This window comes from Vipera ursinii (assembly GCF_947247035.1).
Source record: "Vipera ursinii genome assembly, chromosome: 2".
Lineage (NCBI taxonomy): Eukaryota > Metazoa > Chordata > Lepidosauria > Squamata > Viperidae > Vipera > Vipera ursinii.
In genome coordinates, this window is record NC_139513.1 from 238,387,368 (window position 1) to 238,400,779 (window position 13,412).

At 37.0% G+C, this 13,412-nt stretch overlaps 1 protein-coding gene across 1 annotated transcript; it reads right to left on the reverse strand.

Moving 5' to 3' along the window:
• Positions 1 to 795: 795 nt before the first annotated feature.
• On the reverse strand, positions 796 to 8,245 carry MINAR2 (membrane integral NOTCH2 associated receptor 2; the record flags this gene model as incomplete). Its single annotated transcript, XM_083353501.1, has 3 exons — positions 796 to 972; positions 3,548 to 3,790; positions 8,084 to 8,245. The coding sequence occupies 3 exons, from the start codon at positions 8,243 to 8,245 to the stop codon at positions 796 to 798; spliced, it is 582 nt and encodes a 193-aa protein (XP_083209627.1).
• Positions 8,246 to 13,412: the final 5,167 nt, after the last annotated feature.

Consider the following 13,412-nt stretch of genomic DNA (forward strand, 5'->3'; position numbering starts at 1 on the left):
CAACTACTGAGCTTTACTACAAGTAGTTGGATTCACATAATACAGTGAGCTTTAATTCATGATTTATTTTAAAAATGGGTGAATCAGATCAATACCCTGAGAGTCAGATGACAGGTGGGCATTTTATATTTGCAGTATAGTTTCGATTCCAAACTACTTCTAAAGAAAGTTTGTAATATATGTTACATTGATTCATGAGCCAATGTTTTTCCTCAAATGTAAACTTAAAGCCACCATCACCTGTTGATTTTAGATTGCTCTGCTGTAGGAGATTTTGTAGATCATTGGTTAAAAGCAAATTAGAAAACTGGACCCAGATCAAGTTTGTTGCATTTAGTTCCTTCTGAAATCATGAGCATTAAATTAAAGCAAGGCTGATTTATTTAATTGATCTTAACAGTATTTTATTTATTTTTTATTTTAATTCCATTTATATCCCGCCCTTCTCCGAAGACTCAGGGCGGCTTACAAGCTTAGCAGTAGCCTTCATTCTATGTATATGCCTGCTTATTAGGGCTTTCACACACACCCCAAGCGGCATTATTACAAAGTCAGCTTATTGCCCCCAACAATCTGGGTCCTCATTTTACCTACCTCGGAAGGATGGAAGGCTGAGTCAACCTTGAGCCTGGTGGGATGCGAACCTGCACTAATTGCAGGCAGCTGGTGTTACTTAAGGAGGCATTAGCCCACTGCTCCACCAAGGCTCTTTGTAGTAGTAACATTTGAGTCAAACAAACATAAAAGAAAAAGGAAAGTATTGTGCAATAAACTTTAATAGCTGGATTTGGCTCATCAGATCAACATGATACAGGCTGCTACAGTAGCCATCATGATACCAGCTAGCAATACAAGGAGCATGATAAGACAGTTTCTAGACCGTTTTATTTCTCTCTCCTTCTTTTTCAACAAAGTATCATATCCTGGAGTGTAAACATCTTCCATCCAGTACCGTAAATCATTTGGATTTTCCTACAAGAAAATTAATTTGAGTTTTCTTATGCATGGACTATGACTGGACATAATTGAGGTATCACTGCATACTTAATGCAGGTAGTCCCTGACTTACGACCACAATTGAGCCCAAAATTTATGTTGCTAAGCAAGACATTTGTTAAGTGAATTTTGCCCATTTGACGACTTTTCTTGCCACCGATGTTAAGTGAATCACTGCAATTGTTACGTTTGCAGTATGGTTATTAAGTGAATCTGGTTCCCCTTTGTCTTTGCTTGACAGAAGGCTGCAAAAAGGTGGATCCCATGACCTCGGGAAATTGCAACCATCATAAATATGAGTCAGTTGCCAAGCGTCTGAATTTTGATGAAGATCCTGCAATGGTCGTAAGGGTGAAAACAGATCATAAGTCACTTTTTTCAGTGCTGTTGTAACTTTGAATGGTCACTAAATGAACTGTTGTAAGTCGAGGACTACCTGTAATAAATCACATCTCTCTTTCCAATACATATTGCATACTAGTAACCACATTTAGCCATGAGCATAAAATCAGACTGTCTCCCCGCCTCAGGTTTCAGATGGAGGGGTGGATAGCCTTTTGGAATTTATATCCTTCCCTTTTTGGATAATGTATGTTTGACTTTTCATATCCATGAACAACATAGCCCATGTTGCAATGCTTTCCGTGGTGACCCTCTTTTTTCACATCTCTTTTAATTTCTGCCTTCAGTAAATAGGTTAATGCGGCTATTAAACTGGTTTTTGTTTTAAAAAAAAAGAATGGGAAAAAAATCACACTGAATTTTGATGGTGTTGCCTTGAGAGAATGGGCTTCCACAGGGGGAAAAGGGTCAACTGATATCACTTGTATATCACATGTACATCGTATGCACATGCACATCATGATGCAACTGACATGGAAGAAGAATTTGTATCCTTTGCACAATACCATCATAACTTAATTATATGATCATGGCTTCTACTGGATGCATATGGGAAAACTACAAAAATGATAGAAGAGCTGAGCAAGCGTAGGGAATTAATCAGACATGGATGGCTAATCCTGGGTTAGATGAACAAATATATTTATCAGATGTATTGATGATATTATTTAGTTGGCTAATGAATTATCTGAAAACAAAGAACCAGCTCAAGAGAGGACAAAGCATAGTTCAATCCCGTGCTATGCATATTCTCTCCTATTGGAATATTTTATCCATCCAAAAGAGGTAAATGGCTGATATTGTGTTAATTTCTGATTGATCTGCAAAATACTGAAACATTGAAACACCTAGTCTTAGCTTAGGTGCTCCCACATGAGTTACAACAATTAAAACAAAAGAATTAAACACAATGCATTGGGTTTCTTTGTTTGTTTCTGCTTTATGGAATTCTTTCTCTTTCTCTTGTTTTTCTTTTTTAATGGTATACGAAATTAAGATCTAAGGAAATTTGAAATCTTGGTCTGGCTGATGATAAGGCTTTTTCTTTTCCAAGGGTCAAAACATTTTAAAGACAAATAAAACAAACTTTTCTAAGCATAAGAACCTATTTGTACCTAGAGAAATATACAACTTCCTTTCCTGCTTGATGACATCAGTGTAGAAAAAAGCTACATGTCTGTTGAGTCTATTGCAAGAAATCTGGTGATTTGACTGGACTCCCATCATGATTTCAAAAATTGCATCCATTTTGGTAGCATTTGCCAAAACTGGGGGAAATATTACAATAGTGTTTCAATCTATTTTTCCTTCCACAGTCTTACATGCAAACATTGCATTCTTAAAGCAGATCATTTTTGTTAGCTTATAATGTGTAAGACAATAGAAGGGGAAAATATCATACAACAGTAGACAAAAATATATTCAAGGACACAAAGCATTGTGTGTGGTTTCATTTCCATTTTTAATCAATATCAAAATTAAATAAATTGATATTTATTTATTTTTTTCTGTTCAATCATGTCTGATTCTTGGAGTCTCCTGAAAAAGTCCCTGCAGGTTTCCTGACAAGGTTTTTCAGGAATGGTTTGTCATTGTCTCCATCCTAGGACTGAGAAAATGACTGACCCAAGGTCACCCAGCTGCTGGGTTTGTGCCTAAGGTGGAACTAGAACTTACAATCTCCCAGTTTCTAGCCTGATGTCTTAACCACTACACCAAACTGGCTCTAAATGTAAGCAAATGGAAAAGAAACCACAAACACTGCTTTCTGCTCTTAAACATATACTTTAAGTACTGTTATAACTAAATACTAAATAAACCATCAAGGAGTTTGTAGTAATGCTATACTTTCAGGTTGCTAATGATGAAGAGCAGTGTAGTGTCAACAGACCTTTGCTTCCTGACATCTTACAAAGCCATGTTGAGAAACACTATCCATTTCCTTTGACAGATCTTTTGATGTGAAAGATAGGCCGTCTTGTCTAACCTTTTGACCTCCAGAAGGATAAATGGATAGTATATCCTATTCCCAAGCCTATCTTTTTGCTTTGTTCTTATCTTTTATTCCTTATGTATTGTGCATTTTTATTGTCAATTCTCAGTTGCATAAAATCCCATATTATTGTTTCTGTAGTAGTAAGAATTGTACCTTTATATAGTAAGGCAGGCTAGAGTTGGAATGCCTATCATAATCTTGGACTGTCCATGATGGCTTATTTCTCCTTTTCTCCCAACAATCATCCGCAAGGACCCCATCATAGAGAGGGTTATTTTTGATGGTTGATTTCAAAGTGACAGGAGTAACATGCTTTCCAAGAGCTTTGTCAATCATTGCTGGCTGAAGCGTGGCCAGATGCCAAACAGGCTGTTCCTGGATGTTTTTCTTTTCTCTCTATAAAACACACACACAAAAGTTGGCTATTATTCAGCTCCTTAAATACCAACCTTATGCTCAGGATGTAGTCTGAGAGAAATTACTTCAGAGAAATGATCAGTCGGTGGCACTCAAAAGATACTGTAGGAAAACAATACCACAGTTTTCTCCTTGTAATTGGGTCAAACCATTGGACAAATATGAATGAATCTTTAATAAGAGGGAAGCTTTGTGTACGATAAAACAATCCCTCAGGGTATTCAAATTAAAATTGGTATGAAGATATGATGCAGAACGAATACTTCAAAGCACCAATTAATAGCTGTGCCTGAAGTAGATATTTTAAGAGGTACTCCACAAAGCATACGTATTAGTAGGAACAGAGTTCCCATCATTTTGCAGTCACCTTTCCAGTGAACTCAATATGGCTGCCCAAATGGTTTAAGGAACTTCCTGGGTTCACCAATATTTATCTATGTCATGCATACTTTGATACATAATACACTATCAATAGTGTATTATACATCATATCTCCATGATGATGATGTATCTCTGAACTGGTCATTTTTCTAAACAAAAAAGCCCTAAGCACCATTCCACAATGGACCTATTCAAAGTCCCCAGGTATTTTAGTAGCTCTTTCTGCAATTCTTTCTGTATATCCTCTCATTCCAAAGTGAACTCAGCCTAGGGCAGGGGTAGGCATCCTTGGCTCTTTTATGACTCGTGGACTTCAACTCTCAGAATTCCTGAGCCAGCCAGGAATTCTGGCTCAGGAATTCTGGGAGTTGAAGTTCACAAGCCAAGGTTGCCTACCCCTGGCCTAGAGAGATCTACTTTGCATCCCCTCACTGAGAGTTGTACTGTAAGAAGGCGACTCAAGAGACAATCTTCTAGAAACACTTTGTCTCTGTGCATAATTTTAAAATAATGTGTTTATAGGAAAATTTAACAGTATTCAGATAAATTATCAGAATTTTCTTATCATTTATATACTGCCATTCATCCAAAAGCTCTGGTTCACAACACTCCCAGCCTCACTAATAATATTAACCTGCCTTGTCATTCTTTTATTCATTCATTGGATTGGATTTGCCTTTTTTCAGGAACTCAGAACAGCGTACAAAGTGTTGTCTCTCTTTATTTTTTTGCCGCATTAAGAAACCCACGAGGCTGGCCATGCTGACAAATAGTTTGACTGGCTGAGACTGGACTGGAACTTGTGGTTCCCTGTTCCTAGTTTCATCTCTTTTGTTGAGGTGCAGTCGCCCATATTTGGTATGGTATTTCAAATACAGCTGCACCATGCATGTGTATAAAGTCAATGCAATAACACCATTTTGCCCAGTAAAACTAGGATGTTATTACTTCTTGGAGAACTTTGTCATTTTTTATCTCAAACATCTGCACAGCATTTGTTCTGAGAAATCTTTAATTATTTTTACATGTAAATGTGCATTGGAGTAATTTCAACTATGGTTCAAGGCCCGAGGTTATAAAAAATAACTCTTTTGTTGGCATACTTACATTTAAAATGTGGGAAATTGATTTGGCCCAAACATTTGAAGGTCTTTGGAAACTCTATAATTATGAATAAACTTGTTCCAAACTAATCACATCTTAGTATAATATTAACAATGTTTTTGTATTATTAGAGCTTCAACTTCCAAGTGCTATTTATGTAAGAATAGTTGGATAAGATGAAATACTTGTGTGCATATGGTTTTGCATAGCATTTGAAGAAAACTCAGCTAACTTTAGTATTATTTCTGGATTATTTTATTTTACCCTCTGATATCTGTCATAGTAAGATAATAAAGCATTGGGTAAAAACATTTTGGTTTGAAATAGAAGTAACAGGTTGATAAATACTTTATTTCCACTTCTATAGTGAATAGACTAAACTTCTAGATGAAGAACAAATAAGCACACATGGATATATTAAACTGTAATGAAGTGTTTGTGACATCCCTATAGCCTCATTTATGCAATTTATGTGAGGAACTGAGTTCTAAGAAACAACTCTTTTTTTTCAAAAACAAATTCATAGGCAAAAATTCTAGCTTACCCTCAAGATTTAATGAGCCCCAGGACCTAGGTCATTATTCACATCCCTTTCTATACAAAACACACTGATACTAATAAATCCTTAACCTCATTTGTCCTAAAACCAGCATATTGTTAATCCTTGATCATTTGTCCTACATATGGTATACATCATGTTTAATACCAGAACTTGCAATGTTATTATTTTTATTTTTAAATAGTAAAATAAGTTTTTAAAAATAATCTAGGCTAAAATTCCAGGCTTATTTATTTAGAAGTAAATCCTTCTGAATGAATCCCATTACTGAAATATATGTATAATTTTGATTATCCATTTTGGGACATTTTTCTATTTAAAGTAGAGGGAATGGGAATGGCCTTGAAGGAAAAGAGGAAGAGCCACTACCAAACCAATGGCCAGATAAATGAGGCTTGAGTACAGGCCAAGAAAATAACTTGAAAAAGTATCTTAGATAAGCCATCCCTGGTTCACATGAAGCCTGCCTTCCATTGAGCACCTGTACACTGCACAAACAAGAAAGAGGGCTGTGAAAATATCAACAGACCCCTCACATCCTGGGCATAAAACTATTTCAAGTTCTTCCCTTAAGACGACGCTATGGGGCATTGCAAACCAGAACAACTAGACACGATTTTTCCCCCCATGCCATGCTTAAGAACTAATTCCTACAACACTGTCAAACTACTGAGTAAAGCTGATTACTTTGATACTCCTCATCTTTCCTACCTATCATCTTCCTATGACTATAGCTTTGTTGGAATCTTACAATTTATATTGTTTTTAGTATCCTAGTATGACATTTTGTTTGCTTAGCTAGTATTCTATGATTATCACTAAGTGTTGCATCTTATGATTTATGATGAAGTGTTGTATTTTATGATTGTTGATGGATGTATTTCATGTTGTTTATGATCATGGTTATCACTATTACTGCATGTACACTGAGAGCTTATGCACCAGAGACAAATTCCTTGTGTGTCCAACCACACTTGGCTAATAAACTATTCTATTCTATTCTATAAAGTGAGAGTGGTGGAAGTACCCTCAGACTTACAAGATTCACTAACTATAGCTGTTACAATAAAAGTAGTAACCTAAATAGCATTGATTTCTTTTAAATCTGGTCTATTTTATTGGTCTGATATTTATATAGTATAAATGCTTAGTAGTGTTTTTTCCATTTCTTTTTAATGATTAGGATAAAACCTTTAATGGGCCAACTTAAGCTCCTGAAAAATATGCAAACCTTCAGACAAGACATTACAAAAGGTAGATGGGAGGTATTATGAGAGGAAAAATAGACAAAAAAGAAATAATTAAGTCTGCATCTTGTGATAAAACATAGAAACAAGTTACAGTTACAGTATTAGACATTATAGGATACTGCAAAGTTTTCAGACTGTAGGCAAGATTGCTGGAGTAAAAAACAAAGCAAGCAAATAACTCTTGAGTTCCTTTGTGTTTAAAATTTCATAAAAAATAACATCCAGCTATTTGTTCAGATCTTTTTAAAAAAGTTAAGTCAAAGGAGTAGAACCGGTGCCCTGCTGCTGGACAAGATCCATGAAAATATGACAGGCAAAGACAAGATGCCAACATACTTACTGTAAGTGGAAAGTTTCACTTTATATGTACTCTAGAGGATCTTTCATTGTAAGCATTGTAGATGCTTAAGTTGTTTTTGATGGCCCTTAACACATAACAGATCTTGTTCCTCTGCTTTATGTGCTGGATTCAGCAGTGTGCCAAGTATTGGAACAACAAATTATCACAATGGTGGCTGCAAACCTGAGCATTATGGGTTCAGGACATACACAGAAGTTTTTAAAAGCAGGATTCAGGGCTCATCCAATTCAAGTAAGACAGCTAAACAATACCTTAACCACCAAAGCCTCTACTTTGGCACAACTTTTCTTTCTGCTACTAATTTAAAATACTTCTTCACCCAAAATAATACTCCTGTCAGGGTGAAAACAGAGGGGGAAAAGAAGAAAGAGATGATTATTATTTTGCAGCAACTGAGGAACAAAACAGTTCCTCACATTTAGTTGTTTCCCTTAGGTTAAATATAAAATATTGTGTGACACTATTTCCTTGGATATATTCTCTTGACAAAGCACAAAAGTAATGCTGGGCAAAAGAAGTGTGCACAATAATTGCCAAAAGTTTGGAAATTCGTCTTCCTTGAATACAGTGCCTCATTATGTCAAATTAGAACCAAGTCTGGAACTTAAGCTACTTACCTGTGAATAGACTCGATTGTGCCACTTCTGTTCTTCAGGAAAAGGTTCTGGAAAATTTGCCAACCAGGTTTGTAAAAAGGCTGATGTTTTTGCTAAGGACTTCACTTCGAGCTGAAGGAATTTATCAGGGTTGTTGTTATTTGGCAATGCAGAGAAATCCATCTTTCTCCTTTACCTTTTAGTGTAACCGAGTTACTCTTCTCAGCAGCTAGTTTTGCTTTCAATAATTAATTAAGTGAACAAAGATAGGGCTTTTCTTGAAATTGTAACTGGCTGTCTTGGATGCCAAGCAAGCTCATTTCCTAATGCCTGCACAAATTGCAGGGAAAGCTATGAAGGGGTCCATCAAATGTGGTTATCTGTACTTGTGTGCATGATTTGAATCTACAGCAACAGTATTCCTATGTAGCATTTTAGGCTTTAAAAATTTAAGGCAAGTAAACTCAGTCAATTTAAGTAGAAAAGATGCAAGCCTTGATTTGCAACATGGTTTTGATGTAATCCAGATTGCAAACTGACATGGCATATAACCTTTCTATAAGATGGAAACTAAATAGCTCTCAAAAGAGAGTTCCTTATTAGGACTATTATAGCTTTGGGAGGGGAGGAGGAGTCATAGAACAAATGCACTGCACCATCTAATTAAATGCAACAACACATTGCCAGCCTCTACTGGGAAAAAAAACACAGTTTTAATATTTGTATGATTAAATTATATAACAGGCATTTGGTGACCTTTTTCATGTTTTTTCAACATATGCTTGAAGATGGCCAGTCACTTTTTCCTAAGCATCGGACTATTCTGCTCATTGGGTTGCAACATAGGACAGCTGCAGTGAGAAACAAAATAGATTAATTTTTTATATATTTATATTCCTTATTTTAGGCTTCTCTTTTATATGGAGCTAACTTTTGTGTGGCTAACTGCTTTTTCACAACCAGGAGCAGAATTAAAATAACTTCACATAATATAAATAAGCATGCTTCTTCCCACAGATGAGAGCACATACAGTAAACTGTATTCAATAGTTAGCAAAATTATAGGCTTATTCATGCATTTTTTTTAAAAAAAACCTGCTGTTGTGTTATGAGTACAAATGTGCTGAATATTCCTTTTAGTGGTTGTGAATGCTTGGTTGCTGAGTTCTTCTTGAAGCCAGAAGAAATCTTCATTAGAATTTAATAAATAAACAAGCAAATCAATGGTTTGCTCTGGCCCCCAAAAGGAAACCAGTAATTAATGCTTCCTTTTGGTAGAGATTAAAAGTTTGTCTTAGGACAGTGATGGTGAACCTTTTAGACACCGAGTGCCCAAACTGCAACCCAAACCCCACTTATTTATCACAAAGTGCCAACAAGGCAATTTAAACTGAATACTGAGGTTTTAGTTTAGAAAAAAACAACTCATACATTAACATCTTTTGTCTTTAAAAAAAAACCACAATAACGGACTTCCGGTGGCGACGCGACGCCGAAGACAGCCGTTTTCGGGCTGCCCGCTCCGCAGCTGTGTTTTTCCATCGTAAACAGCGCCGATCAGCTGTTTAGATGGATTTGAAGCCCCCTCCTTGGGAGAAGAGGAGGGGGTGAGGCCCCAGGTAGGGGTTGAGCTCTCCGGGGCCGCCTGAGCTGAGAGCTTGGGCGGCTGAAGGATGAGCCCCCCCGAAGCCTGGGTTGCTCCGAGCTGCGCAGCGCCTCTGCTCCGGGATTTTTGGAGCAGAGCCAGGCGTTAGCAACCACCCCTGCCAAAAGGAAATACTTTTGATTATCAAGATGCAGGCAGAGCGGTACAGGAGGTCAAGGTGAAGTGGACTCTTTATTTTTACTCTCTAGCTCAATGGATTTTATAGCTTTAAAGTGAAAGTGCGCAATAAGTGAAAGTGGAGGAAGATGGTGGCTAAAACTTCTAAAGCTCTTCGGAATGTGGGGTCTTCCCTGGTGCAAGAGACCTCATTGCAAGCTTTGCTTCCTCCTGCATCTCCCCCAGTATTGACGCTTAAGGATTTACAAGATGCTCTTGGAAAGCATGCACAATTGATGTCTGATATGATGGATGAAAAGTTGAAAAAGCTGGAGGAGAAAATGGAGGAGAAAATGGAGAAATTGGAGAAGAAGATGGAAGAGAAGTTGAGAGCAATGAGGGTGGACATCTTGTCTATGGTTGAATCCATAGCTGAATGTGTGCAACAGCTGGATGTAAAAGGGGAGGATCTCAGTCAAAAGAACTCTATATTAGAAGCAAAGGTATCAGAAAATGAAAATATAAGGGATAAAATGGACGGAGAATTGAGCCTTGTTCAGTATCATCAGATGCAGTATGCTATTAGAATCAGGGGTTTAAAGGAGAATGGTAAAGAAGATTTAAAGCAGCTGATTTCTGAGGCTCTGGAAGGGGTACTGGGCCAGTCAGCATCTGAAATTGAGGGAAATATGGACAAAGTTTTTCGTGTAAATTCATGGATTGCAAGACAGAGGAAGTTACCCAGAGATGTGGTGGTTTACTTTACAAAGAGAGTAATTAGAGATGAAGTCATCCAAGCTGCTTATGATACTAAATTGGTAGTGGCTGAGCAAGAAGTTTTGGTTTTAAAAGAGATCCCTCCGAAGATCCTAAGGAGAAGAAAAGATTTTGCATTTCTAGTACAGGAACTTAAGAAACGTGATATTAAGTTTAGATGGGAGATTCCAGTTGGATTGGTGGCGACGCACGAAGGTAAAAGACATTGTTTGGTTACTGTGGCTCAGGCACGTGATTTTTATAGTAATGTGTTAAAAGCAACCCCCCTATCATTTTTGGAAGCTGCAAAAGGATACGGTGTGGGAAAGCTTCAAGATGTTGCAGATAGACAGAGGACAATGGTGTTGGAGGGGATCAAGTCACAGTCTCATCGGTTGCCGCAGGAGGCCAGAAGATGACGCGTGCCGCCCTAAGAAGAGCGAGACGAGAGCAAGAGCAAGACCAGCAGAAAGTTATGGAATCTCCAAAGCGTGTTTACAGTGAAGATGTGGTTGGGGAGCGGTCTAAAGAAGTTTTGGGGTCATGACAGATGTGCTCCAAAAGTTTTGGGGCGTTAAGATTGCTGATTAAATTTTTAAATTAGAATGTCAATGGAGTAAAATTATTATAGAGGAGAAAGAAAGTTTTTTTTTTAATATTTTACACAATTTAAGATTGATGTTATTTGCTTGCTAGAAAAGTATATTAGGGTTATGGATTTAAAGTATGTGTTGAACTAAGAATGGGTAAGCAAGCTCCTAATTAACAATAAGTTGTCTTAGAGACTGCCTAAACCTTCTTTTTTTTAATTGAAAAGTTTTAAAAATACAGTTTTCCTTTAAAAAACCCCCTTCCCCCTCCCTCCTCCCCTCCCTACCTCCCCCCTTCCCCCCCCTCCCCCCCTCCCTCCTCCCCCCCACCTCCCCCCAACCCCCCTCCCCCCCGGACTTCCCAGAGCTAAATACAAGGTATATATATATAAAAAAGCAATCATAAACAACCATATACTAACAACTATAAATTCTAAAATCCATCACTCTCTAACTTATATAGGATCAGACAAAACTTAGCATTATTAAATATATATAGAAGACAAAATAAAAAAAGAAAAAAGAAAACGAAAGAAGACTTATTCAAATGCTAGATAAAACTTCTTGACCCTATACTTATTCTGGATCAACTCAATCCATTTTCTCCATTCCATAATATAATGTTCTTGCGAGTAATCTTTCAAATAGGCCGAAATCTTCGCCATCTCTGCCAAGTCGGAAACCTTTAAAATCCACTCTTGTATAGTCGGCAGTTCCTCTTTCTTCCAATATTGACCTATCAAAAGTCTTGCTGCCGTAACTAAATTCAACATCAACTTAGAGTCCACAACTGTAGCGTCAACAATTATTCCCAACAAAAAAAATTGCGGACAAAACTTTATCCTCCGTTTAAAAATCTTCTGCATATTCCACCAGACTTTTATCCAAAAAGCCTTGACCTTTTTACATGTCCACCATATGTGAAAATATGTTGCCTCTTCATCACCACACCTCCAACATTTAGGCTGATAATTCGGATACATACTTGCAAGCTTTTTAGGATCTAGATGCCATCTATAAAACATTTTGTAAAAGTTCTCTCTTAGACTTTGAGCTTGAGTGAATTTTACATTCCTCACCCAGATCTTTTCCCACGTGTCCATTGTAATAACTTCCTGAATATTTTGGGCCCATTTTATCATACAATCCTTAACAAGCTCTGTTTCTGAATCGATCTCTATCAATGCAAGATATATCCGTTTAATATGTGCTGGTCCTTGATTTCTAATTTGCTTTATCAAATTTTCATCAGTCGTTGCAAATCCATTTTTTTGGTCTTCTTTCCACCTGGCCTGTAACTGAATATATTGAAACCAAGTCTGAACAACCTTCTCTTCTCGCAAGAAACTATATGATTTCAAGCACCAAATATTCCTTTCCAAACTTAAAATTTCCTTGTAAGTAGTCTCATCATGTTTGAAACCAGCATGTATATTTTCTATTGCGTGTTTTGGGATTGCCCACAATGGTATCTTGCTGCTTAACTTATGTCTATACTTCTTCCAAACTCTCAGCAATGCCTGTCTTAAAATATGCATCCTAAACACAGTATCTACCTTCTTATCATACAACAAATATGCATGCCAGCCAAACAACAGATCATGGCCCTCAAGATTTAATAACCTTGATTGTGTCAAATTAATCCAATCACTTATTCCTACTAGTGCAGCAGCTTCATAATATAATTTAAAATTAGGCATTTTAAGGCCACCTCTCTCACGAGTATCCTGCATAATCTTAAGTTTAACTCGTGGCTTTTTCCCTGCCCACACAAATTTATTGATACCACGCTGCCATTCCTCCAAGTTAGAGTCTTTCTTAAGAATCGGTATCATTTGAAATAAGAATAAAAATTTGGGCAGGACATTCATTTTCACTGCTGCAATCCGTCCCAACAAAGACAATTGCAATTTTTCCCAACTCTCCAGTTCTTTTTGAATTTTCCCCCATAACTTTTCATAATTATTTTTATATAGCTTTGTATTAGAGGGCGACAAAATCACCCCCAAATATTTAACCCTTTTAACAATCTCAAATCCAGTTAATCCTTCTAGGAGAGCCTTCTGCGAAACTGTCATATTTCTAGCCAAAATTTTAGTTTTCTGTATATTTACTTTAAATCCAGAAACCTTCCCATATTGTGTTATTATCTCCATCAGGTCCACAACAGAGTTCTCTGGCTGGGTCACTGTAACAACCAGATCATCTGCAAATGCTCTCAATCTATAATCCTGATCTCCAA